We start from the raw sequence: 24,252 nt of genomic DNA, 5'->3' as shown, positions 1-24,252 counted from the left end.
ACAGACTGGGGAGGGTTGTGGAGAAGGGGCAGGTGCCGAGGAGGCTGGGCAGGGCAGAGTGGGGGTGGCCTGGGCACTGGAGAGTCCCACAAGTGGCTCGGGTTTGGGGTCACAAGTCCTGGGAGGCGATGCTGGATGAGAGAGGAGGCTGTGGCTGCTGGTGTGACCCTGGGGTCAAGTTGCTCCAGGCTGCTACTCACCCAGGCCGCCAGAAACCCCCTGCCCATTACTCATAGCTTGGCCCCCCAGGGCCACATGTGATCTTGGTCCCTGAGGGGCCTCCCCTGTGGGCTTCTCTGGGACAGACCCTGTGAAGCAAAGGGTACAGGTGTTTGTCCCTTGGTGCTTTCGGCCCCACCCTGCAGGGCGATGGGTCCTTCATGCTGCGGCCTGTGTCCCCCGGCTCTTAGAGAGATGTTCTGGGCAGCAGATGGAAGAGCTGGTTGGGGGGTGGGGAAGGGGCGGAGGCTCCGGGTGGGTGGGGATAGGCCAGAGCAGTGACGTCGAAGAAAGGGGCCTCATAAGTCACAGCCTTCCTGTGACTGCAGTGGGACGGGAGCACACAGGACCAGGGGATGCTGCCTGGGGACAGAAGCAGGTTGGTGACTCGCCTGGAGGCTGGGTGGGCAGGGGCTGCTCCCATTAGGGGCTGCTCCAGTTGTGTGATTTGAAAATGAGCTTGACCTTCTAGAGAGGTTTCAGGGTGGGGGGAGCTGAGTTCCTGGGGGGGCAGCAGGACTGGATGCATGGGGTTGGGTGGGTGTGGGGCCTGGCCCCCTAGGGTCACAGGTGGAGGAGGGCAGACACCATCGAGGGATGCTCATCACAGCCTTGACCTCTCTGCCCCTGGAAGGGTCCCACGGGAGTTCTGGGGCGGGGAGCCTGGTTTCAGAGTGTGGAGGAGGGTCCAGAAAGGTCACCAGGTAAACTGTGGCTTGTGCTCTAGCCCCTCCACAGCCCAAGGACACTGTGAACCCCACCGCCAGGGGTGTGGCTGGGCTGGGGGTCCCAGGAGCCTGAGATCCTGCCCTGCGTCCACCTCTTTTCTGTCAGTGGAGGCCTGGAGGGAGCCCCCCAGTACCCAATCCCCCTTCAGGGCTTCCCCCTGCCTCACTGAGAGGCCGGCTCTGGGGTCGAGAGGCTGGTGTCCTGGGGGGCAGGTTCTCGGCCAGGGCACCTCCTCCTCAACTGGCAAGCAGGCAGTACAGCTACGGTCCTGCTCCAACTGCGGTCTCAGCCTGACGCTGCTCAGGGCGGCAGGCAGGACCGCCTACCTGCCCCCACTTCCTCCCCAGACCTCTCGGCCCTGATGCTGGCCACCCCACACTGGTCTAATGACAAGTAAGTGGGCAGAGCAGAAACCAGGCCCCATGTGGGGCTGTCGAGAACATCACAAGGATGGGATGCAGAAGCTGATGGTGGGCAGGTGAAGGGCAGCTGACCTGTGGACCCAGGAAGCCCCCCAGGCCTGTTGGACCCTGGCCCCTGTAGACAGAAGGGCGGGTGTCCGGAGGTGTCTGGGTGGGGCTCAGCCCCTGGCCCACAAGGGCAAAGATGAACAAACTCTGGCTTAGAGATCAGGAAGGGATGGATGGATGAACGGACGGTCAGACAGGTGGCTAAGTGGCCTCTTCTCCTCCCGCAGGCTGCGCACCATGAGCGTCCATGTACGTCCTCACCTTGGAGTCGGCATCTGTCTGTATCTGAGTGTCACCCTGGGGCTCAGCCAGGGACAAGGTGAGGACACGGGTGAGGGTTCCTGGGACTGTGGCTCCCACCTGACCCCCCCAGGCCATACCTGCTCAGGGTACAGGCCCCCCTGCGGGACCAGTCTCCCTCTGGCCCTGAGCAGCTGCTGCTCCCAGGGGCCCAGGTGCTCAGGGGACAGAGACAGGAAGATGGGACAACTCTGCCCCCAGCATCACCCTCAGCTGTGGCTTGACCTTTGGCATTGCGGTTTTTCCTTTTAGTTGGGCTTTTTTTGGTATTATCCATTTGTTTTTTCAACAGTTATTAACACACTGCGCATTTGATTCACTCTTGCATTGGTGATTTTTTTTTTTTCCATCATTCTCTGGACATGTTTTTCATTGTGAAATTTTCAAATAACAGAATCTAGGGTGAAAAGTGATATTCCCCCCCACCCCCAAGGAGAACCCAAGATGCTGCCTCCAGTAGGTCCCTGGTCCTTTCAGCTCATTTATGGCCACGGGCAGCACCTTGGTCGGCTGTCCCCCATCCAGCGAGGGGATGCTCAGCTCCCTATGGGGCGTGTCCCTTTCAGGGTGATGCTCAAACCTGTCGGGGAAGGCTGCGGAGACCAACCCTGGGAGGTGGTGTCTGAGTCATGCAGCGAGCCTCCTCCACATGCCCGCAGCCACATCCCTTGCATGTGTCCAGCTCCCCAGGGTGCCGAGAGGGTAGGAGACCGCTGAGCTACTCCTCACAGGGGCACAGCAGGAGCCTGTCACACAGCCACCCAGCCTGGAGTCCTGGCTTCTCTAACCACCTTCTTACCAGCGGCACATCCTCCTGGCTATGATTCTGCTCACAGATGGTTGGGCCCTCCATCCCTGGGGCTCTGACAAGATCTCCCTAAGGGGACCAAGTCAGTAAGGAACCCCAGACACTCATACGCAGACAGCAGGGGCCTCGTGCAGTCCACCCCTGCAGGCTCTGGGTGGACTGCGGCGAGGCGGGGGTGGCTGGAAGATGGGGGTGGGACCCATACATCCAGGCTGCCCTTCTCCGAGAATGGCCCTGTGGGGGCTGCCCCTGGCTGGGTACTGTCTCCCCAGCGTCTGCCAAGGCCCCGACCTACACACCCAGAAGGCAGCTCGGGATGCCCCCCCTACAACACGTCAGGGGTGCAGGGAGACAGAGGCTCTTCATGAGCCGGGCCCCCCACTCACAAGCGTCTTTTCAAGGCCCTCACTGCTGAGACATTCCTGCCTTTCAGCTCATGCTCCAGGGAGCAGGGGGCCCATCCGGAGGCCCGGCTCAGCTGCTCCCCGCTCTGAAGCGGCCATTGTGTCTGCCACGGGCTCCCCCTAGCCCTGCCCTTCCCCTATGCCCCCGCTGTGAGGGGGGCAGCCAGAAGAAGCCCATCTCTGTCCCCACTTTCCAAAAATAGTCACCCACACCAAGGAGCTGCCGGAAGCTTGGAAGTCAGGCTATGCCGGAGGGCTCAGGCCTCCATGGCCCCTTCCTCCTCCCAGGACGGCCAGGGCACCCGCCCCAGGGAGCGCCCGCCCCAGGGAGCCCCCGCCCCCAGGCACCCCCACCTCCTGGGCTGTGCGACCGTGGCAGCAGGGGGTCTGCAGCTATGTCTCCACTGCACTTCGAGGACTCAGGCGGGGAATCGGGAGGGGTGGCCGCTGCTGGCTCAGAGCCTGTGTCTCCACTGGGTGGGTGGGCAGTTAGGGCCACTCTGGGATGCTGTCTTGAGCCTAAATCCACGGTGTGAGGCACCCCTAATAGAGCCAGGGGAGCCTCTCTGGACAGAAGTCTCCCCCACCCAGATCTGCCTGGCAGCCTTGGACTGCAAGGGGGACCAGTCCTCCTCCAGCTCTGGCGGGAGGGAGGTGGGCTCCTCTTCTCAAAGATCCCCGAAGTGGAACTGGAGTCCCCTCTGAGCCCTGGTGGGGCCACAGCCTCCTCAGAACCTCAGGATGGGGCCCCACAGCTGGTTGGGGAGGTCACCGAGGAGGATCAGTCCTGACCACCTGTCCTGCTTCCCCAGCGAGTGGCCGCCTGAGGCTGGCGGTGCTGCCTGAGGACCGGCTGCAGATGAAGTGGAGAGAGTCAGAGGGGAGCAGCCTCGGCTACCTGGTGCAGGTGAAGCCCAGGGCAGGTAGGGGCCCGCCCTCGCCTCTGTGCGGACCGACGGCGAACACAGCACGGCGGTCACTGTGCTGGCTCCCCTCGGCTCTGCCCTCCCTCCTCGCTGTCTCCCCGCTAGCACAGGGAGGTTGTGGTGGGAGAACAGGGCCCTTAATGTCCACTGCGTGTCCCCACACCTGGCACGTGCAGAAGGCGGTCAATGACTTTGCAGAAACAAGGACCCTCCCCCAGCTTAGAGCTCTCAGGACCCTGACAGTACCGAGCCCGAGTGGCAGACTCGCTCCATTTTAAGAGTTGAGATTGTTTGATGTTGGGCTTCAGCTGTTTCAAGAGCTGACCTGTCCTCAGAAACCCTTGCTCCTGGGTAGAGCTTTTCAGGATCTCAACCCCAAAGAATAAGCGGGGATGTACCAAGGATGCACTCCTCAGAGGGCCTGCCTGTCCATCCCTCCCTGGCAGGCAGCAGGAACCCAACAGACCTGGGCTTAAATCCTGATTCCAAGCAACTGCGTGACTCAATTTCCCATCTACAAAATGGGTGGAGGCTTGTGAAAATTATTCAGCTTGAGTCACGTGAAGCACCTGGGCCCTCACCCTCCTGGCCTGTCCCACCTCCCCATGCAGGGCTGGGCCCAGGCTGGGGGCTGTCCACCTTGCAGGATGTTGGACAATGGGCAGGCTTGTGGGTCCTTCCTCTCTTAGTCCCCTTTCTAGCACCTAAGGTCCAAGAATTGCCAGGTGCTTCCTGACCTCTGATCAGTCGCTCCTATTGCCTCCACGGCCGCCTCCCCTGAGAGCACGGCAGCATACCCTTGGAATTGTTTCTTTGTTTTTAGCATAGACTCACAGTTACACTGGGACGTGCTTACAGGCTCATTGCCATGTGCTGTCCAGCCCCTGTGCACAGGCGGCAGGCCCCTCCCCACGTGCAGCCCTGTCTACACAGACACCTCCATGGTGTCCCCAGCACTGCTCTGATGGCACCTGGAGAACTTATGGATCCTCCGGTGGACCCTGAGATGAGTCCCTCTGGGGAGGAGCACAGGCCACTCCCATCAGGTCCTAGAGAGAGACACACAGACCTCTCCCCCTACTCCCTTCCCTGGCCCAAAGGGAGGAACTAGGGGAGGGGAAGAGGGGGTGCCAGGTGGATTTCACCACTCCCAACACACATGCACACACATGCACACCTGCTGGCATAAGTGCACACACTCATGCAGACACCACCCACCTCGGCCGCCTTGCTCCTTCTCCCCACCCCTGCCCCAGGGGACCCAGAGCAGGAGGTGATGCTGACCACCAAGACCCCCAAGGCCACTGTGGGGGGCCTGAGCCCCTCCAAGGGGTACACCTTGCAGATCTTCGAGCTCACTGGCTCAGGGAACGTCCTGCTGGCTCGCAGGGAGTTTGTGAGTAAGTGCCCTGGGGGTGCATGTGTGCAGAAGAGGCTGGGAGCCCGTGGAGTCTGGATGGGCCTTTGTGGGAAGGGTTGTGTGGGCAGCCCTCAGGCCTCTATCCCCCCGCCGGGCGGTGGAGTCCTGATATCCCGTCGCATCTCTCTGTAGTCGAGGATCTGAAGAGTAACTCCGTGAGCAGGAGTGGCCAGAGGCCACTGGGGGCAACCCTGGAGCCCACCCCCTCCCATGTGGGGAGCCCAGACCTTGAGCCCCCAAGGGTCCTGGCCCCAAGTCAAGACCCGCCCACACTTGGTGGGTCCAAGTCGGGTGACGGTAAGTGCCTGGGAACAGGGGGCAGTCTTCAGTGCCTCACAGTTTCCACATGGCCAGGAGGTCCTCCCTCTGTCTGCCCTCACACTCCTGTACTTAAGCTTGGCTGCCCACTCCTGACTTCACTAACTGACTGGGGCAGGTCATCTGCTGGGAATGTCCTTGGGCCCCAGTGCCTGGTCCCACTACCTTGACCTTCCTCAGGTGCCCCCCAACCTGAATATGGCTGGTGAGGGGTAACACAGCTGTGACCCCCCCCCCCAGGAGTACCTGGCGAGGAGCAGCACCCACCCAGGGGCCCCACAGGGGAGGGCCCTGCTCAGCCCACTCCAGATCTGGAGGGGCAGAACCACGCCAGGACCTCGGCTGGAGGGAGAGGGGAGCCAGGTGAGATGGCTGGGGTGCCAGCATCTGCGGGCTTGAGGGCAGGACCACAGCACAGCGTTTCCCATGAGGCCCTGCAGGCAGAGATGTGCCTCCCCCACCAGACCTGGGATGTTTCTGATTTTGTCTCCCGCATCAGACTTGGAGTTGAAGAAGACACCTCCTTCCTTAGACTTCATGTGGGGTCCTGGGGTCCAGGCCTCCCACTGTCTCCCAGTGGACTTGGGGTCTTACAGGGTGATCTGCCCCACAGTGCAGGGCCTTGAGGCCAGAGGGTGCCTCCCGCATTCGGTGAGGTTCTCACCACACCAACCCCACCAGGAGCCTCCAAGAAGGGGTCTGGCCCTGACTCTGGGTCTTGGCCTGGGGACACAGTGCACAGCTCTGGGAGCCCCAGGTCAAGGGGCGTGGCTTTGTCTCTAAAGAGCTCCTGGTCCTTAGGACAACCCTCACACACAACCCTCACACACACCGTGAGGCCTCAGCCTAGAGCTGGCAGAATGGATGGCTACCTGGCGCTGTCCATGGTGCTGACTCACCCCAGTCGACTCCCCTTTGGACAGCCTCTGCCAGCTGATCCTGGGAGCTGGTGGGCAAGGAAGGTGCAACCCCTCCTTGGAAGATCACACAGTGACCAGCACTGGGCAGGTCAATAGAGGGTGGAGGTTCCAGAGCAACTAGATGTCCTATGAACCCCCTTTGGGGGCACTCAGAGAGGCTGGGACAGTGGGCTGAGCTTCACGTGCGGTTTTCTAAGTCTGGTGAGACCCTGGTACTTGTCCCCCAACACTTTGCTGCCCACCTCATTTGAAGTCAGAGCCCTGCAGCTCCTCCCCCTCTACCAACCCCAGGGAAGGAGATCCTGGGCACTGGAGCCCAGCCACAGGCAGTTCAGGGTCCTGTAGCAGTGATGACCTTGCCCAACACCCCACCTCCCTCCCCTCCCACCGCAGGCAGACCCCAGTTCCGCTGCACTCCCCCCACACCTGCAGACATGATCTTCCTGGTGGATGGGTCCTGGAGTATAGGCCACAGTCACTTCCAGCAGGTCAAAGACTTCCTGGCCAGCGTCATCGAGCCCTTTGAAATCGGGCCAGGCAAAGTCCAAGTAGGTGGGTCCCAGCCCTGCCCTGTGCCCCGCTGGGGTGGTTCTCACAATTCTACTCCTTACCCCCAGTTTGGAGAAGGAAGTGCGAAGTGAGGGAGGAATCAAGGCTAAGTTCTCACCCAACCAGGCAAAACTGAGGTCCCCACCTGCACTGGGAAGACAGCTAGCTCCCAGGGGGAACTTGTGTGGAAAGTGGGGCTTTGCAAACATGCCTTCCTGGTGACCCTGGCAAGGCTGTGTGTGTCCTGCCCACCTGCTGTGTGCCCAGCCCCCCCAACTCCCAGCCTGATTCAGTATAGTGGAGACCCCTCCCCTCCCAGTATAACTCAGTAGAGTGGGAACCCTCCCCTTCCAGGCCTGACTCAGTACAGTGGAGCTCCCCAGACCGAGTGGGACCTGAATGCCTTTAGCACCAAGGAGGAGGTGTTGAGTGCTGTGCACAACCTCCGCTACAGAGGAGGAAACACGTTCACAGGTCTGCCCGGCCCCAGTCCCAGCCTCAGCCCCACCCTCAAGGTCCATTTAGGTCTTGTCCCATGGTCAGTCTCCCTTGAACCCTCAGATAAGGAGAGGCGTGCATGAACCACGCCCGAGTCCTGTGTATTCATGCCTCTGCAGAGGGCCAGTCTGCCTCGTTCATCCATGGTGAACATGGCAAGTCAGGCAGTCCTGCTGAAACCACATGGCTCCTCTGGTCAGTAGAGGCTCCTGGGAGGGACCACCAATGGCTCAGGAGAGCCCTCCTGTCAGCAGTCCTCCTCAGGGGGTCTCCCCCAGGCAGACCATGCCCCCGTAGCACAATTCCCTCCCTGATCCCCATTCACCCTGTGCATCCTGCAGCAGCAGGGTGTGGGGTGCTGGCCCCTGGGTCTCAGGTGCCTGTGAGGGAAGGAGGGGGGCGTCCCTGCCCTCTGGGCACCCACAGCTTGAAGGGGCCAGGACTGCCCTGGCGGGCAGAGCCGGTGGCCAGTGGCTGGTGCAGCCATCGCGGGTGGGCAGGGAGAGTGCATGGGGGCACCAGCACTCTGCGCTCACTGTGCCCAAGGCCTGGCCCTGACCCACGTGCTGGAGCAGAACCTGAAGCCCAGAGCAGGTCTCCGTCCAGAGGCAGCCAAGCTGGTGATTCTGGTGACGGACGGCAAGTCCCAGGACGATGCCCACGCTGCTGGCCATGTGCTCAAGGGTCTGGGTGTTGACATCTTTGCTGTGGGTGAGCAGCTCCTCCCCCCAAGGCTCTCGATGGGCATTCTCACAGCACGCATAAGGGTGGCTCCCGGCTCCCCAGGCTGCAGGTCTTGTGGCCTCTGAGCCTCAGCCCCTCTCCCGCCCCCCGCCCCATCTGTGAATGGGAGGAAGAGTCCCTGCTCTGAAGACCTGAGTCCCACCCGGACAATCGGAGGTGGCCACACGAGTTGGCGTGGGCAGCCTGGCCACTCCCTGGTGAAGTGGTCAGTTGGCAGTGTCACCTATGGACGTGTCTGTGGCCCCTCCCTGCTCCCCACATCATATGTCCTGGGGACCTCGCTCTGCTCCCATAGCCAGCCAGTCATTAACTCCATCCCTTGGAAGAGACCTCCAGACCTGGGGGCAGGGTTCCTGGAAGCAGAGACCCTGCTCTGTGCCTGACCCCAGCCCCTGGGTGAGCAGGACCCCGAGGAAAGCACACTGACCTCTGTCCTGGCTGCAAGCTCCACAGAGACCTGGGAAGGCATGCCACAGGCACCTTCACACCAACCCATCTCTCATGGGCACCTGGCCAGGTGACCCTGTTCTGGGGTCTATGGGGTCTGGGGTCCTTGGGAAGGGCCCTCTGCCCACTGGGTGACCAGCAGGGGCCCAGTGGTCCTGACTATACAACAAACAAGGGTGCTAGGTGAGCCAACCCTTTCCCCCGGCAGGCGTGAAGAATGCCGATGAAACCGAGCTGAGGCTCCTGGCCTCCCAGCCGCTGGACATCACTGTCCACAACGTGCAGGACTTCCCCCAGCTCAGCACGCTCTCCGGCCTGCTCAGCCGGCTCATCTGCCAGAAGGTCCAGGGCAGGAGCCCGCGTGGGGGCCCAGGTGAGCGAAGGGGCTGGCACAGGGGCAGGGTCGCCACACCAGGTGCAGCCCCACCAGGTCCCCTCCCACCGGGCTCTCAGAGCTCCCAGGACAACTGGGGAGCCCCTGTCCTTCCTGGAAGTGGCCGCCAGGGGGCGCAGGCAGAGCCACTGACACCAGCCGCCCCCTGGGCCTGGACTCCTCTTCCTCCCACAGCTACACCGTCCCTGGACCCCCCTCCCGCTCCCACCAGGCTGGTCCTGACCCAGGTGACCTCCTCCAGCGTCCTCTTGTCCTGGAGCCCAGCCCCACAGCCGCCCCTCAAGTACCTGATTGTGTGGAGGCCTTCCAAGGGCGGCACCCCCAGGGAGGTGAGCACCGCCCTCTCCCCTGCCGCCCCCACCACAGGCAGGGCTGGAGTAACACCCATGGGTGACAAAATCAAGGTGAAGGAGGAGCAGGTGCAGGGGGTTTATGGGACCATGGCCCCATGCGCCTGTGGATGGCAGGGTTGTGCTCACGCCTGTGTGACGGGCTGATGGCCCAGACCTGCCCTGGGGACACAGCTGTGCCGGCAGTGAAGGCTGACCCAGCACCCCTGCCTGCTCCCCTGCACCCCACCGACCTGCTCCTCGCGGCTCCTATTCCAGGTGGTGGTGGAAGGGCGCACCTCGTCAGCACAGCTGCACAACCTGACCTCCAGCACTGAGTACCTGGTCTCTGTGTTCCCCATCTACAAGGCTGGCGTCGGCGAGGGCCTGCAGGGCCTGGCGACCACAGGTGTGTGTGTGGACTCAGGGTTGTAGGGGCTTCCCCCACCTGCACCCTCAAGGGTGGTCTGAACCCAGGCAGGGTACCACACCCAACAAAGGCCGAGTCCTTGGGCCGCTGTGACCCTAGTGTCCTCTTCTGAGCACAAGTGACATCATTTGTATCATGACCCTAACACAGCAGGGACCCATTACTGTTGCTGCCACACTGTGGAGCTCCCACCCTGCCCGGCCTGTGGTTCCTCCAGGACTGTGTGAGACCATCCCCCCCCCGCCACCTGCAGCTTTATTGAGATACACCCACAGTCACCTGTTCTGGTTTTCCATATAGTCCCAGCATTGTGCACCCGTCACCCTGAAGGGAACCCCACATCTTAGTGGTCACCCCAATCCTCCCCTCCCCAACAGTCCCCACCAACCCCTGATCTGCTCTCTGTCTCTGGAGTTTGTGGATCCTGGACCCTCCATCTAAATGGGACCACACAGGCTGTGGCCTCTTAACCCCAGGTCACGGCCCTCCCACCCTCAGGGCAGGTGGCCTTAACAGAAACGTGCGGGGTGGTCCAGGGTGAAATCAATTCCGGGACTTACAGTCAGTCCTCCCCCACCCCTGCTGGTCTTCCCGTCTCTGGTCTCTGTGTCTCCATCAGGACACACCTAGCCCGTGCCTACCAAGTGACTGACAGCTGTCTGTCCTCCCCCGACTCCCGCTGGTTTATGGGTCTGATTTCTGCCTGCTGCCGCATTTTTAAACTTTCTGCCCCCGTCTCCCCCAGCACCCCTGCCCCCACCCCAGGCGCTGATCCTGGCTGCAGTGACACCCAAAACTGTCCGCCTCACTTGGCAGCCCTCAGCAGAGGCCACCCAGTACCTGGTGCGGTGGTCACCTGCCTCCCCCAAGGGCGAGGAGGAGAGGAGAGAGGTGCGGGGGCACGGGCTGGAGGGGGAGGGGGCGGGCACGGGGGGAGGGGTATGGGGGGGGAGGGGGCAGGCAGGGTGCGGGGAGCACAGGTGGGCCAGCGTGTGTGCCCCTGCAGGTGCGGGTGGGGTGGCCAGAGGTGCTGCTGGATGGCCTGGCCCCAGGCAGGGACTATGAGGTGTGGGTGCAGAGCCTTCGAGGGGCAGAGACCAGCGAGGCCCAGGGCATCCGTGCCAGGACCCGTGAGTGCATCCTGCAGGTTGCTGCCTACTCTGGTTTCCCCCAACTTTCCATGGGTGGGGGATCCCAACCCTATCCAGTGGTCCCCCAACCCCGGCTGTCGCCTGCCCTTCCCTGGTACCCATGGGGCAGTCCTAAGGCCTTGGTGTGCCCTGCAGCTGCCCTGGCCACCCCCAGACACCTGAGCTTCTCAGACGTGAGCCATGATTCAGCCCGCGTGTCCTGGGAGGGCACCGCAAGACCTGTGCGCCTGTTCAGGGTCAGCTACATCTCCAGCAAGGGAGGCCACTCGGGACAGGTGAGGGCAGGCCTGCACGTCCAGGGGGGTGATTTGTTCACGAGGACCAGCACCCTCAGCCTCCCCGACTGGGCCCCCTGAATTCAGGGTCAGTGGGTGTGGCCGCATTCCCCCAGGCTCAGCCTCAGCAATGTAGGGGGAGTGGAAGGCAGCTGACCCCACCCCAACCCTTGTGGGCCCCAGTACAAGTCAGGGGGGATGAGGCAGAAGTGAAGCAAAGAATTGTAAGAATCCTCACACGTGACAGGCCAGACGGGACGTGCTGGAGGAGCAGGCCCTGAGAGGCAAAAACACCGGCGTGTTGGGGGAGTGGGCAAGACCCCACCCAGGGCCACGGGTTCCGCTCCCGGTGCCCTCTCTCCAGTCTGGGAGTGGTCGTGGGGCAGGCCTGGGTCTCCTTCTGGCAGGAGCTGCCCCCCTCTAGTTGCCTGTGTCCCCCCCCACCACAGACGGAGGTTCCTGGGAACGCCACCTCGGCCACCCTGGGCCCCCTCTCCTCCTCCACCACATACACGGTCCGCGTCACCTGCCTCTACCCTGGGGGCAGCTCCTCCACCCTGACCGGCCGCCTGACCACACGTGAGTGGCAGTGGGGGTGGGGTCCCCAGACCACCTCCCTCTGCTCCCCTGGGTGATTCAGACCAACACGAGTCAGGTGAGGACGGGTACCTAGACGGGTGTGATGGTGGAGCCCGGGACCAGTGCCCAGCCTGCAGCCCGCTCTGGGAAAGGGGACTGCAGGCACAGTGAGTGGGGACTGGGGGCCCCTGCCACCCCAGCCTCGGTCTCCCTCTTCCAGGGAAAGTCCCCAGCCCGAGCCAGCTGTCGGTGACAGAACTGCCTGGGGACGAAGTCCGGCTCCAGTGGGCAGCCGCGGCGGTGTCCGGCGTGCTCGTCTACCAGATCACGTGGACGCCCCTGGGAGAGGGGAAGGCCCGTGAGGTGTGGGGGCAGCGGACCCTCCCCGCCCCAGGTTCTCCCATGAACCCGGCCCCCAGGGAAGGACACCTCCCCCCGGTGGACACCAGTCCCTCTTCTCCATAGATTTCTGTCCCGGGGAACCTGGGCACGGCCATCCTGCCTGGCCTGGGGAGGCACTCAGAGTATGAGATCACCATCCTGGCCTACTACCGGGACGGGGCCCGCAGCGACCCTGTGTCCCTCCGTTATACCCCTGGTAGGTGACCCTGCTCTGCCCCAGAACCCCCCAGTCCATGGGCCTGACAGGCAGCCCCTCCAGTCCTGACCCTGCGAGTGGGCCACTGGGTCCACAGGGCCTCCCTGAGCATCCCTGGGGTGGCCAAGGGTCCAGGTCACGTGGTGTGACACCACACCCAAGGTGGTCCCACAGCTGGCCTGGTGGCCCTGTCTGGGCCAGGGCCACTGGGCAGCATGGTGGGCATGGTGGGGCCGTGGAGTGGGAGGGTGGTGGGCATGGTGCAGAGTGGAGGGGGTGTTGCCACCTGCCATGCCCCACGCCCCTTGCTCCTCCGCAGTCAGCCGGAGCCCACCCTCCAACCTGGCCTTGGCCTCAGAGTCGCCTGACAGCCTGCGGGTCAGCTGGACGCCCCCGAGCGGCCACGTGCTCCACTACCGGCTCTCCTATGCGCTGGCCTCAGGCTCCGGACCTGAGAAGTGGGTGGGTCTCCCTGCAGCCAGGGACGCCATCGCCCCTCATGGGCCACCAGATCCTGGGCTTGGGGAGCCACGTCCCATCCTGCCTGTCTAGGGGGCCACTCTTCCACTGCAGGACCCACAGATAGGGGACCAAGATGCCCACACTAGCAGAGATGCTCATGTGACCACCTTCACCCCGCCCCCACCCAGATCTCCGTTCCAGGACCTGGGAGCCACGTGACGATCCCTGACCTGCTGGCGGCTACCAAGTACCGGGTCCTGGTCTCAGCCGTCTATGGAGCAGGGGAGAGCATGGCGGTGTCTGCCACTGGCCGAACGGGTGAATGGGCACCAAGATCCCAGATCCCAGCAGATCCCTGCCGGGCCCAGGACCCTGGCAGCCAGGACGTGCGGGCCCTGTGACTCCCAGATGTACCCCGCATTGCAGAGCTTAGTGAGAGACCCTCTGGTACAGGATTAAGGCCACTTAAGTCCAGCTGAGCACATGCAGGCTGGCATGGAGGGCACTGTGGCTGTGGCCAGCCTGCAGAGGCCCAGAGCTGGGGGATGGGCGGTGTTCTTCTGGGTCTGTGTCCAGGAGGTGCAGGGCAGATGTGCAGCTTGTAGGAGTGGGAAGCCGGACACATGCCATAGACGGGGTGGCTGCAGCATAGCCCAGGGCCCACTCTGGGTTGGCCCTGCCCTTGGGGTATCAGTGGTCCCTGAGGTCCCACCACCCCCAGACCAGGACCCAGCTGGGAGGAGCCTCAGTTTCTGTTTGCTGTTCCTGCTGCTTCTCTCGACAATCAGGCTCTCAGAGCAGAAGGCCCTCAGCCAACCACCCCAGCTTCCCTATGTGTCCCCTCCATGGTGTTGCCCAGTTTTGACTTGAATACCTCTGGGGACAGAGGCCTCACTACCCAAGGCTCAGCACCTTTCCTCTTCTGGGTGGCAGGGAGCCACTTCCTTCCCCGAGAGTCTCAGTTCCTGCCCACACTCATACGTGAACACTCAGAGTGTCCACACAGTGCTTGGAAGTGGAGCAGGCTGGCTCAGCCCGGCCCCAGGATGGTGTGGACCTGGGCATGTCCACACACCCAGATTTCTCCTGGCCTGCACCTAGGGCATCTCACCTCTCAACGCAGACCCTGTGGGAGCACCCGGCCGGGTGCTGTCTTCCTGGGGGTTGGACACTGTCCCTGTCCTATCCCTGAAGTGTGGGAACCACAGGGCAGGACATCCGGCCACAAGGGGCCCCTCCCCGCTGACCCTTGCCCCTATCCCCTCTCAGCAGCCTGCCCGGCCCTCCACCTGGACAGCTCCCTCCCAGGTAGGTCCCACCCTGTTGTGGCAGCTGCTCCCCGCCAGCCCCCACCCACACTTCCTCCTCTGGGTCCTTGTTGGGGGAGGGTGGCCTGGGTTTGGGGTCAGGCAGTGCTGGGGGCCATGGGTCCTGCGTGGCCTTTGTGAACCTGTGCTGACCAGGAGGTGGGCGGGCAAGGGGCTGAGCCTGAGTCCACAGCATCACATCTTTACTGCTGTGGGTCTGAGACCCTTCCCAGAGAGAAGGCTGACACGTGGGCCCCACCTGGTCAGGGAGATCTGCCAGCTGGGGGCAGCGGGAGTAGTGAGGGCGGGGGACATATCTTGGTAGCTGGGTCTCCTGAAGGATGTCCATAGCTGCTCAGACCCAGCTGCAGGGCCGGCTGAGTTGGGGTGGGAGTGGGAATGGGACAGGCGAGGGTCTGGGCACTAAGACTCGTGGGGAGGTGACGGCTGTGGGCATGGAAGGGCCAGGTTGGTGCTCCCTGCATGTCCTTGAGTCCAGGATAGAGGGAAGGGGGGACCAGACCCCTGAGGGCCGACATCCCTGCACTGTCTCTGTGGCTCCCACACTCTCCTCTCACCAGACACGTGGTTTTCTACTCTGCCTCCTACTCACCCCCACCTTCCCTCCTGTCTAATGGCGCCCCCCTCCCAAGGCTTTGACCTGATGGTGGCCTTCGGGCTGGTGGAGAAGGAATACGCCTCCATCCGTGGTGTGGCTATGGAGCCCTCAGCCTTTGGCCCCACCAGGACCTTCACGCTCTTCAAGGACTCTCAGCTGACCCGTCGGGCCAGGTGGGAGCTGGGGTGGGCCGGAGAGCAGGGCACCCTGGGGGCGTCAATAGGGCAGACTCCTGGGGGCACGTGGACCCGGGGAATCCGAGTTCCACAAATTAATAACTCTCCTGTGGGTGGAATGAGGCCCCTGGAGGTGGGATGGGAGGGCTTTTGCCCAGGTGGCACTTCTAGGCAGGGGCCACCACCTTTGTCTCCCTGAGAACTCCAGCTTCCTGTGTGCTTTAATTTGATCCTGCAAATCTGCACATATCTGGGGTTTGTGAGAAGCCACTGCTTTGTGACTCACCATGACCATGGCTTGTATGGCCCCCCATGTCTAATAATCACCCCACTTCATATACAGAGATGTCTTTAACACACGTTGGAACTTCCACACGCATAGCATAATTTTTCTTAAGTTAAAGTGTTTTAAATTGCAAAGGTAAATCACGTGTTTTATAATATTGATAGGAACTTGAAAAATACAAAATGCAACTCTGGGGTTGCAAAGAGTGGAGGGCTCCCAGGAGGTGGCAGACAGTAGGAGCTATGAGGAGAGAATGTGGGGGAAGGGCACGGGAAAAGAAGCAACACATGCCAAGGGATGGCCTCCTGTCCCCGTGGGGCCATCGCAGGGGTCTCAGAGCTGCTCCCCTTGAGACCCGACAGGTCAGGAGGAGAGGGGAGTTCTACTGCTGACACTCCCCAGCCCGGCCCCGAGGACCCTGCTCTCGGTCCCCAGGGTCCGACCTCCTCTCGGGCCTGCGGTGCCCCTCCTGTTCCCTACAGTGACATCCACCTGGCCACCCTGCCCCCAGAGCACACGGTCGTCTTCCTCTTGCGCCTGCTCCCTGAGACGCCCCGAGAGGCCTTTGCACTGTGGCAGGTGGCGAGCGAGGACTTCCAGCCCATCCTCGGGGTTCTGCTGGATGGTCAGTTGGAGGGGCAGCAGTAGGCCAGGTGATGCTCTGGGGGGTCCCCTCCTGCCTTCCACGTAGGGGTCTCATGTGATCCTTGCCCTGTCCCCCAGCTGGCAGGAAGTCGCTGACCTACTTCAACCGTGACCCCAGGGCCACCTTGCAGGAGGTCACCTTTGACCTGCCCGAAGTGAGGAGGATATTCTTTGGGAGTTTCCACAAGGTACTGGAAAGTCCTGAAAGGACTACAGCTCATGCCTCCCTGCCTGAGACCCTCTATGCTCCCAGGTTCTGGGACAGAGCCCCATTGGGCTCTGCAGGACATAGGCTGCCCTGTCACCATGGCATCCCCCAGAACGCAGGAACTTTCCTCTGCCCTGGATGCCCCCACCTTAATCTGGGTCAGAGAGCATCCAGCCCTTGATCCTGGTCCCACAGTCCCTGGAAGGGGCCATGGGGGTGTCATTGTACAGAAAGAAACTGAGGCCCTGTGAGGGGTTTCAGGAGATGTGGGGTGGTCAGGATCCAGACGCCAGCCCCAGGAATGGTCCCTGCCCCTCCTTGCTCTGGCCCTGGCCCGTGGGCATGGAGGGAGCGCATCCTGGCTGGGGCCCCAGGGAACCTCCCGCTGTCTCCCAGGTGCACGTGGCCGTGGGCCGCTCCAAGGTCAGACTCTACGTGGACTGCCGGAAGGTGGCTGAGAGGCCCATTGGGGAGGCCGGCAGCCTGCCCGCTGCTGGCTTCGTCATGCTGGGGAGGTTGGCCAAAGCCCGGGGCCCCCGGAGCAGTTCAGCCTCGGTGAGCCAGACCAGCTGGGGCTGGTGGGCCCCTCCCACCCCCGTGCCAGCCACACCTGACCAACCCCACCCCTCTCTCTTCCTCTCTGAAGTTCCAGCTCCAGGTGCTACAGATTGTGTGCAATGACTCCTGGGCAGAGGAGGACAGGTGCTGCGAGCTCCCAGCATCGGTAGGTGGCCAAGTGCCCACTGAGGGCAGGAGTCTGGGGGTAGACAAGCCATCTAGGTCATTGCCACTCTGGAAGAAATCCAGGCAGGCTTCCTGGAGGAGGTGAGACCCACAGGGCCAGAGCTGGAGCTCAGGGCCGCTGGATGGGTGTCCTGGAAGCCCTGGGGCAAGGAGAGCTAGAGCAGGCCAGGCAGCCCCCAGCTCCGGGGTGGCTGCTGCCATGAACTCAGGGCCACTGCCCTTTTCTGTGGGCTCAGGTGCAGGTAGGGGTCCTCACTGACTCCCCTGTGTGCCCACACTGGGCTTGGCCCTGCCGGGGGCTTGCATGGGAGCGAGGGACGGCATCCTGTCAGCAGGCTTGTACCAGGCAGCCAGGAAGGTGGCAGCCAGGACCAGGTCTCCACCCTTTACCCCTCACCTCCCTGGACCCTGGTGTCAGTGCAGATGCTGAGCTCTGGGGTCAAACAAGAGCCAAGGAGGGGGTGCATTTAATGGCGGGGGTCTCCTTTCTCCCAGAAGGAGCGAGAGTCCTGCCCTGCCTTCCCATCTGCCTGTGCATGTTCCTTGAAGACCCCTGGGCCCCCGGGCCCCCAAGGACCTCCGGTGAGTCCAGCAGTTCCTTCCTGGGGTAACCAGGGACTCCAGCAACATTTTGCTGCCAGTGGTGATGGATATGGCCCCCTCCCCAAGCCCCGAAGATGTCCCTGGGCCTGCTTCACTGATGGCCAGAGTTCATGAGTGTCCAGGCTGCCTCATCCACCCCTGGCCCTTGAGTTCCCTCCTGGAAGCCCCTTACTTCCCACTGCAGCCTTCTCCTGAGCCAGCTCCTCTCTGGTGTTGGAGCCCACATGTTCCCCCCGGGGATGGGAGCCCAGCCCATCAGGCTGCAGCATGGTGCTGGTCATGGCCTGGCCATGAGTCACAGCTCCAGGCCTGGGCCCCATTGTGGGGCAGGTCCAGACCCTCTGGCCGCCTGGAGGGTGCACGACCCATTTCAGCTGGTGGTCCACAAACCTCTCCAGGGAGGGGCCAGGGCTGGAAGCCATGAGCCCATGTGTGTGGTGACCAGTGACTGTGGGGGAGGCGGGCCAGGAGGCACTGGCCCCCGGAGTCCCTCCCTCTTCTACCATGAAGGTGGGGACTGGAGTCCAGGGCACTGCCAGGGGGGCCAATGTGCAGCCCGGCCTTAGCCTTGCTTGTGCCTCTGCAGGGCCTCCCCGGGAGGAACGGAGCCCCAGGAGAGCAAGGCTTCCCAGGGCCCAGGGTGAGTCATGGTACATCCTGGGGGTGGGTGCAGGAGTGAGCCCCCCACAGTCCAATCCTAGGCAGGAGGGGGACCCAGTCTGGGCACCATGTGACGGGCAGTCTTGGGCGCCTGGCAGGGCCGCGTGTGCTCTGCCCTCCCCTGTGTTTCTACCATTAGCAGCTCCACCCCCTTGGAAGTTGCTAGCATATTGTTGTTGGATGCATGTCTTGCGGCCCCGTTCGACTGGCTTATCTTTTCTCCTTCATTCAAGGGGCTCTATGTTTTATGGGAACCCTGTGCCCTGAGCTGTGAGGAGTGTACTGAGTCGTGGTCTCCTGACCTGGCTTATGATATGTGTGGCAGGCAGATTTAGGATCCCCTCTGTCTGGTCGGCTGTGTGGGTCTGTCTCCACGGCTCCTGACTCGCTTTGTATCTAAAAGCCTTCGTTAGCCTTCGAGGACCACCTCCTCACGGGCCTCAAAGTGCTTCTAAAACCTTCCAGCCCAGAACTGTGGTTCCTCCTTCCTCCCCAGACCACCGCCCCTCGTTCCTCTATTTACTGAATATCCAGTCCCCCACCCCGCCACTTCAAATGCGGTCTAATCACATCACCAGCTTTGCACGGAGTCCAGAGTCCAAATGGCTCTTCAGACCCAGGAACAGCCGCTGTCTAGGTGGGGATGGGTCCCGGTGTCCAGCTCCACATCCTCTCCCCTAACCCCCCTGTCCTCTCTGTGTATTGTTTTTGGGCCCCATTTCGTACTCAATTATCTTATTTGCAATTGTTTTTTAGTTTCATATGGTTTCCTTTCACTTTCCTGGTTTTTATTTACAGCACCTGTGAAAAATCATATTGCTGTCTCCTTTTCAATTTTCTCTTTGAAAAAAATTTTTCTTGCTTATTTCTCTGGTGTGATACTCTAGAGTTTGTTAAGGAACCTCGGTGATAGCAGACATGTCCATGTTGGCCTCACAGAAATGCTTCTGGGGTTTGCCCGTTGAGTGTGGGGCCGGCCTGGGAGCTGAGACAGATGGATTTTGTCATGTGATAGTCAAATCCTAACCTTATTTTATTAGGAGACTTTAAAAATCAAGAATGGGTGTTAAATAAGATTTAGTGCCTCATCAACTGCTCTGAACACAAGCAAATCGTTTTCCTTCTTGGAGCTATTAGTTTGGTGAATGATTTAATTTCTCTCGAATGCTGAACTCTTCCTGCTCCTGCTAGAAGCCAGCATGGTCACTGAGCCCTCACCACTCATTTAACAGGCTACAGGCTTCTGTGTGCTCATGTTTTATTTAGGATTTTCACATTGATATTCACAAATGGGAATATCTGTGGTTTTCTTTATAGAATTTGGTGCATTGATATGCTTTAACTCACAATTATTTGAAAGCATTCTTTAAAAAAAAAACAACTGCAAATCAAGCCATTTAAATGGTACTGGTGTCCTCTGTCCCTTAGAGGTTTGGTAGGATGTTCCGGTGTCTGGGGTTCAGAGCTCTGACTGGACTGTCAGAGCTGGCCCAGCTCCTATCTTTAGGGCATGGTTGCAGCAGGACCCTCTCAGGGTGGGCTGTGAGGGTGAAGATGCCTGTGTGCAGGCAGGTCTGCACCCCCAACCCAGGGCAGGATCAAAGGAGGGGCTGCAGGAGGAGCCACGTGCCTCCTCAGCCCCCCACCCCTGTGTCTCCAGGGAGAGCCTGGGCCACCTGGACAGATGGGACCCGAGGGCCCTGGGGGTCAGCAGGGGTCACCGGGCACCCAGGGCCGCACCATCCAGGGACCTGTGGTAGGTGCTGCCTCCCCCCGCCCTGTCCCCCCACTCCCTCCCCTCGCCTTCCCGCCCAGTCCATCTTCCCCCTCCAGGGTCCGCCAGGGGTCAAAGGAGAGAAGGGGGACCATGGACACCCCGGCTTGCAGGTCAGACTACACTGGGGACGCAAGAGCCGTGTGCTCGGGACAGAGCCTCCTCCTCTGGGTTGGACCTCAGCCCCAGCCTGGCCGATCACCTCTGTTCTATTTCAGGGCCACCCCGGCCTCCAGGGCACCCCCGGGAAGGTTGGCGTCCAGGGACCGAAGGTGGGAGAGAAGCCTGGCTGGAGGGTCTTGAGATGGAGGCAGCGGGGGCTTCCTTCTCTGCCCCACCCAGGCCCTCACAGGCCTGCCTTCTGCATGGCCTGGCCAGTGGGGAGGGGAGTGTCAGTCCATACTGACTGGGGACAGGTGCGGTCACTGCCCAGGGCGGGGCCAGGCCCTGAGATGGGCCAGCTTCAGCCAGGCACAGGCATGTATCCCCCACAGCTGTGGGTCTTGGGGGTCATCATGGGAGGGGCTGGCAGGAGTCCCTGTTCCGCCCCCACCCACCCTTCCTTTGCCCTCAGGGAATGAGAGGCCTGGAGGGGACTGCTGGACTGCCTGGCCCCCCAGGCCCTAGGGTAAGCACCACCTCCTCTGTGAGCCCCCCAGCCCTGCCCACCCCACTGGCATCCCTCAAGTTTCCTTGAGGCTGAGCTGAACATGGTGACCCAAGGAGGCCTCTCTCTCCTGGGCTGGGCCAGAGACTTAGTCTGCGGTGGAGTGTAAATGTCCTGTGCCCAGGAGCCCAGAGGTAGCCCCTCCCAATCCTGCCCCACCAGGGAGGCTGGTAGGAAATGCTGCATTTGTGCAGCCCCCAGCCTCGCCTGCACCCTGGCTGCACATAGCAGGAAGGTTCCTGAGCCCCTGGTTGGGCCTGGGCAGGGCAAACGGGTGGGTCTGGCTCCTTTCCCACCAGAGGGAGAGGGCATCCCCCTCACTTGGAAGTAGCTTCCTCCCAGCCCAGTGTTCCCAGAGGTCCTAGCTGAACTCAGAGCCGGGGAGCTGCTCTGGGTTGGAGGCTGGGGCCAGCAGCCTAGACCCGGCCAGGGTCTCCTGGGTTCAGCCTCACTGGATGCCGGGGAGGCCAAGCTGCCCCTCCTGCAAGAGGCCACCCCTGGGAGGCCCGGCCTGCAGTCACACCTGGACAACTGGGATGTATTCCTATAGAACCAGTGCCAGTGGTCAGGGTGGGCCAGGGCCGCCCTGGGTGGGTGAGGAAAGCAGGGCCTGCTGGGTGGGTGTGGGGCTCAGCTGGTGCGAGGCTGGGGACAAGCTGAGGAGTCTGATCTTGGTCCAGGGTGGGGGCACTCGGAGGGAGAGGCCAGCCCTGGGGGGCAGCCACCAAACACAACCTCCCACCTGCGTAGGGCTTCCAAGGTACTGCGGGGGCCAGGGGCAGCCACGGCGAGCGAGGACCCCCAGGGGCCGTGGGGCCCACAGTAAGTCTCCTCCCCACCCATCCCGATGGCCAGGGGGGCCAGTTGTGTGCGCTGATGCCCAGGGGCGCCCGGCAGCTGGCACATTTGTAAAGGAAGGCTGACAAAGAGGGAGCCCTGGACTGCCCCCTTGCCAAGCCCGAGACAGAGGTGGGGGACAGGCGGGGTTGGGGCTTCCCCGCTTGGGCTCCAGGGGTCAGGGTGGCAGCAGACCTGAGCCTGAAGGCTGGATGGGACCTGGGGACAGGGAAGCCTGAGTCGGCCGGCTGTCTCCGTCTTGCAGCAGCAGAGGTGGGTCCTCTGCTCTCTGGGGACTCCTGGGTCTCTGGGCAGCTGTGGGGTCCAGGCACTTCTCCTTTTCCTCCCACTCAGGGGCTGCCGGGGCCCAAGGGGGAGCGAGGAGAGAAGGTGAGTGTGCAGAGTCTGGAGTCCGGGCCGACCCTGGGGGAACACAGGGAGGCACTGACCCCCACGCTGCCTGAGCCGTCAGCCACGTGGCCTGTCCTCCCTTGCAGGGAGAGCCACAGTCCCTGGCCACCATCTACCAGCTTGTGGGCCAGGCCTGCGAGTCCGCCATCCAGGGTGAGTGGCCCCGCCTCCTATGGTGCCCAGTGCCCCTGTCTTCACACTGGAGGGAAGGGAGCCCGATGCCGGGTCATTGGCGCCCCAGCCTCGAGCAGTTCTCCTGGGCTGCTGCCTCCAGGCAAGGCAGGGAACAAGGGAGGGTCTCCCCACCCCCACTGACATCTCCCCCCCAACCCCAGCACACGTGCTGAAGCTCCATGCCTGTACCCACGAGAGCACCCGGCCCCCCATGCCCATCTTGGAGGCCCCCAGGGCCCTTGGCACGAGCAGCAAGGCCCGGCTCCCCGGAGAAGTGGGGCATGGTGGCCCCCGCCCTGGGGACAGAGGTACTGGCCCCTGAGGGAGGGGTCTTCCCCAATCCTGGGGCTACATGCTCTGAGTGGACTGGCCACAGGTTGGGGGACAGGCCCTCTCAGCCCACACAGACCTGGGGCTGCCTGGATGCTTAGGGTCTCCCAAATTTCCTTTCCCCAACCTCCCAGGAACCCTGAGCTTAGAGTCCCCTTTCCCCTCCCCCCTCCCCTCCCCCACCTCTTCCCCGCCCCTCCCCCTCCTCCACCCCTCCCCCCTCCCCTCACTCCTTCCCTCTCTCCTTGCTGGGACACAGTGGGAGGCTTGGTCCAGTGACCTTGTCAAGATCGTCCGTGTGACAAGGCTGCGGCTGCTCACGGCTCAGATGCTGAGATGGATGGACGGGCTGATGAGGGGAGATGAGCTCAGAGTCTTGATGGGGAAGAAGGAGATGGGTGGGGGTGGGGCTGAGGCTGGCTGGGGGACAGTTCTGCACCTAAGTGGGTGAGGGAGGACAGGGGAGGGGGAAGGGACCCACCCACAGCACCTTGCCCAGGCCCACGCATTTGTGGAAAGAGAGGGGTCCCTGCTCCCCAGCACCCACCACAGTCCCCCAGACACGGCCTTTGCCGTAAGCACCCCCCTAGTTTGTACCCGCTGTCCAGGCAAGGCTGGCAGGTGCTGTCATGACGCCCTCCCCAGCCCCCTCCCTTACCCCGCACTATGCTAAACCTCAGCCTTTGAGATGAAACAAGGATCAGTGCCTGTCTGAGGTCAGGGACCGCCAGCCCTAAACTTTCAGCCTCAACTTGAGGGCTTGACCTGATGCCCCCAGGCCCCAGGGGGTTCAGGACCCACCTTCCCCGGGTCAGAGCAGGGCCCCTGAGAAAGGAAGGCGGTGCCACCTGCTCCCCTCACTCAGGCACATCCTCCTACCCCTTGGCAGAGCCTGGAGCCCTCAATCAGACAGGGCGGGCAGAGGTGTGGGCAGCCCGGCCTGTGGGGGCCCATGGGCCCCGGGGGAGCCCAGCAGGTCTGCAGGTGGGTGCAGGAGACCAGGAGGTCCTCATGGGGCTCAGCACTCTGGGGACACCCAGCCAGGCTGGCAGATCAGGGCTGGGGGCCCAAGGGTCAGTGCCCGGAGGAGTAGGTTCAGATAGAGGGCTCACTGTCCCACAGGGACCCGGGGGCCTGGTGCACGTAGCATCATGTCCTGATGGTGTCAGGTATCCACCAGACCCGTCCAGCCTCTGCTTCTGCAGGACGGTCCCCCTGCTGCCTCGAGTGAGCCCGCATGTGCCCCTGGATCCTGGACACCCGACATCTGACCCCCGGAGCAGCTGGAGAAGAGGGTCCGGAGGTGCAGGGAGAAGCGGCAGAGACCGGGCCTAGAAACCTTCCCTCTGTGCGTCTCCTGTTCAGATAAACATGCCTGCTTGTTAAGGGAGGTGGCTGCTCATTGCCAGGGACCCCCCCATCCACCCCTTCCCCCACGGAGTGGAGTCCCAGATTCCCTCCCCCACACGCCTCTCAGAGAGAGGCCGCCTTTTGTCCTTGGCCGTGAGGATCCCCCCACCATGGTCTCCCTCACCAGTTTCTTCCTGTGAGGCCACTGAAGCCTCCAGGCCCTGGTACCCACAGTCCCACCCCTCTAGGGATCAGGCCCCGCTCAGAGCTCTCAGCCTGGGCCCAGCCAGGGGCTCCCTACCTCCCTCGTAGTGGCCTCTCTAGTAACATCTGACTCACCCCCAAGTGCTCAGTCCTCATGGAACCCCGATCTGCTGGCCCCTTACCTTGCCACTGCCCAGTGCCTCTTGCCTCGACCAACCTGGGCACCACAGCCTGTGCAGTGACCACATCCCTCGGCTCCCCCTCCACCAGGGAAGCCCGCCAGCCAT

At 62.3% G+C, this 24,252-nt stretch overlaps 1 protein-coding gene across 1 annotated transcript; it reads left to right on the top strand.

The window, feature by feature from the left end:
- Nucleotides 1-561: 561 nt before the first annotated feature.
- Nucleotides 562-23,780, top strand: COL20A1 (collagen type XX alpha 1 chain). Its single transcript, XM_043883800.1, has 37 exons — nt 562-598; nt 1,646-1,737; nt 3,743-3,853; nt 5,113-5,256; nt 5,409-5,573; nt 5,835-5,957; nt 6,908-7,066; nt 7,418-7,537; nt 8,108-8,272; nt 8,961-9,125; nt 9,321-9,475; nt 9,755-9,884; nt 10,651-10,796; nt 10,912-11,035; nt 11,192-11,331; nt 11,781-11,910; nt 12,131-12,273; nt 12,376-12,508; nt 12,828-12,970; nt 13,159-13,288; nt 14,240-14,278; nt 14,931-15,069; nt 15,841-15,983; nt 16,082-16,191; nt 16,608-16,766; nt 16,858-16,935; nt 17,451-17,537; nt 18,145-18,198; nt 19,879-19,974; nt 20,052-20,105; nt 20,211-20,264; nt 20,567-20,620; nt 21,410-21,481; nt 21,851-21,886; nt 21,994-22,060; nt 22,243-22,389; nt 23,617-23,780. The coding sequence occupies exons 1-37, from the start codon at nt 576-578 to the stop codon at nt 23,640-23,642; spliced, it is 4,056 nt and encodes a 1,351-aa protein (XP_043739735.1). The 5' UTR covers nt 562-575; the 3' UTR covers nt 23,643-23,780.
- The last annotated feature ends 472 nt before the right edge of the window (nt 23,781-24,252 follow it).

Source organism: Cervus elaphus, chromosome 23, assembly GCF_910594005.1.
Source record: "Cervus elaphus chromosome 23, mCerEla1.1, whole genome shotgun sequence".
In the NCBI taxonomy this organism is placed as follows: domain Eukaryota; kingdom Metazoa; phylum Chordata; class Mammalia; order Artiodactyla; family Cervidae; genus Cervus; species Cervus elaphus.
This window is presented reverse-complemented; position numbering and strand designations above follow the sequence as displayed.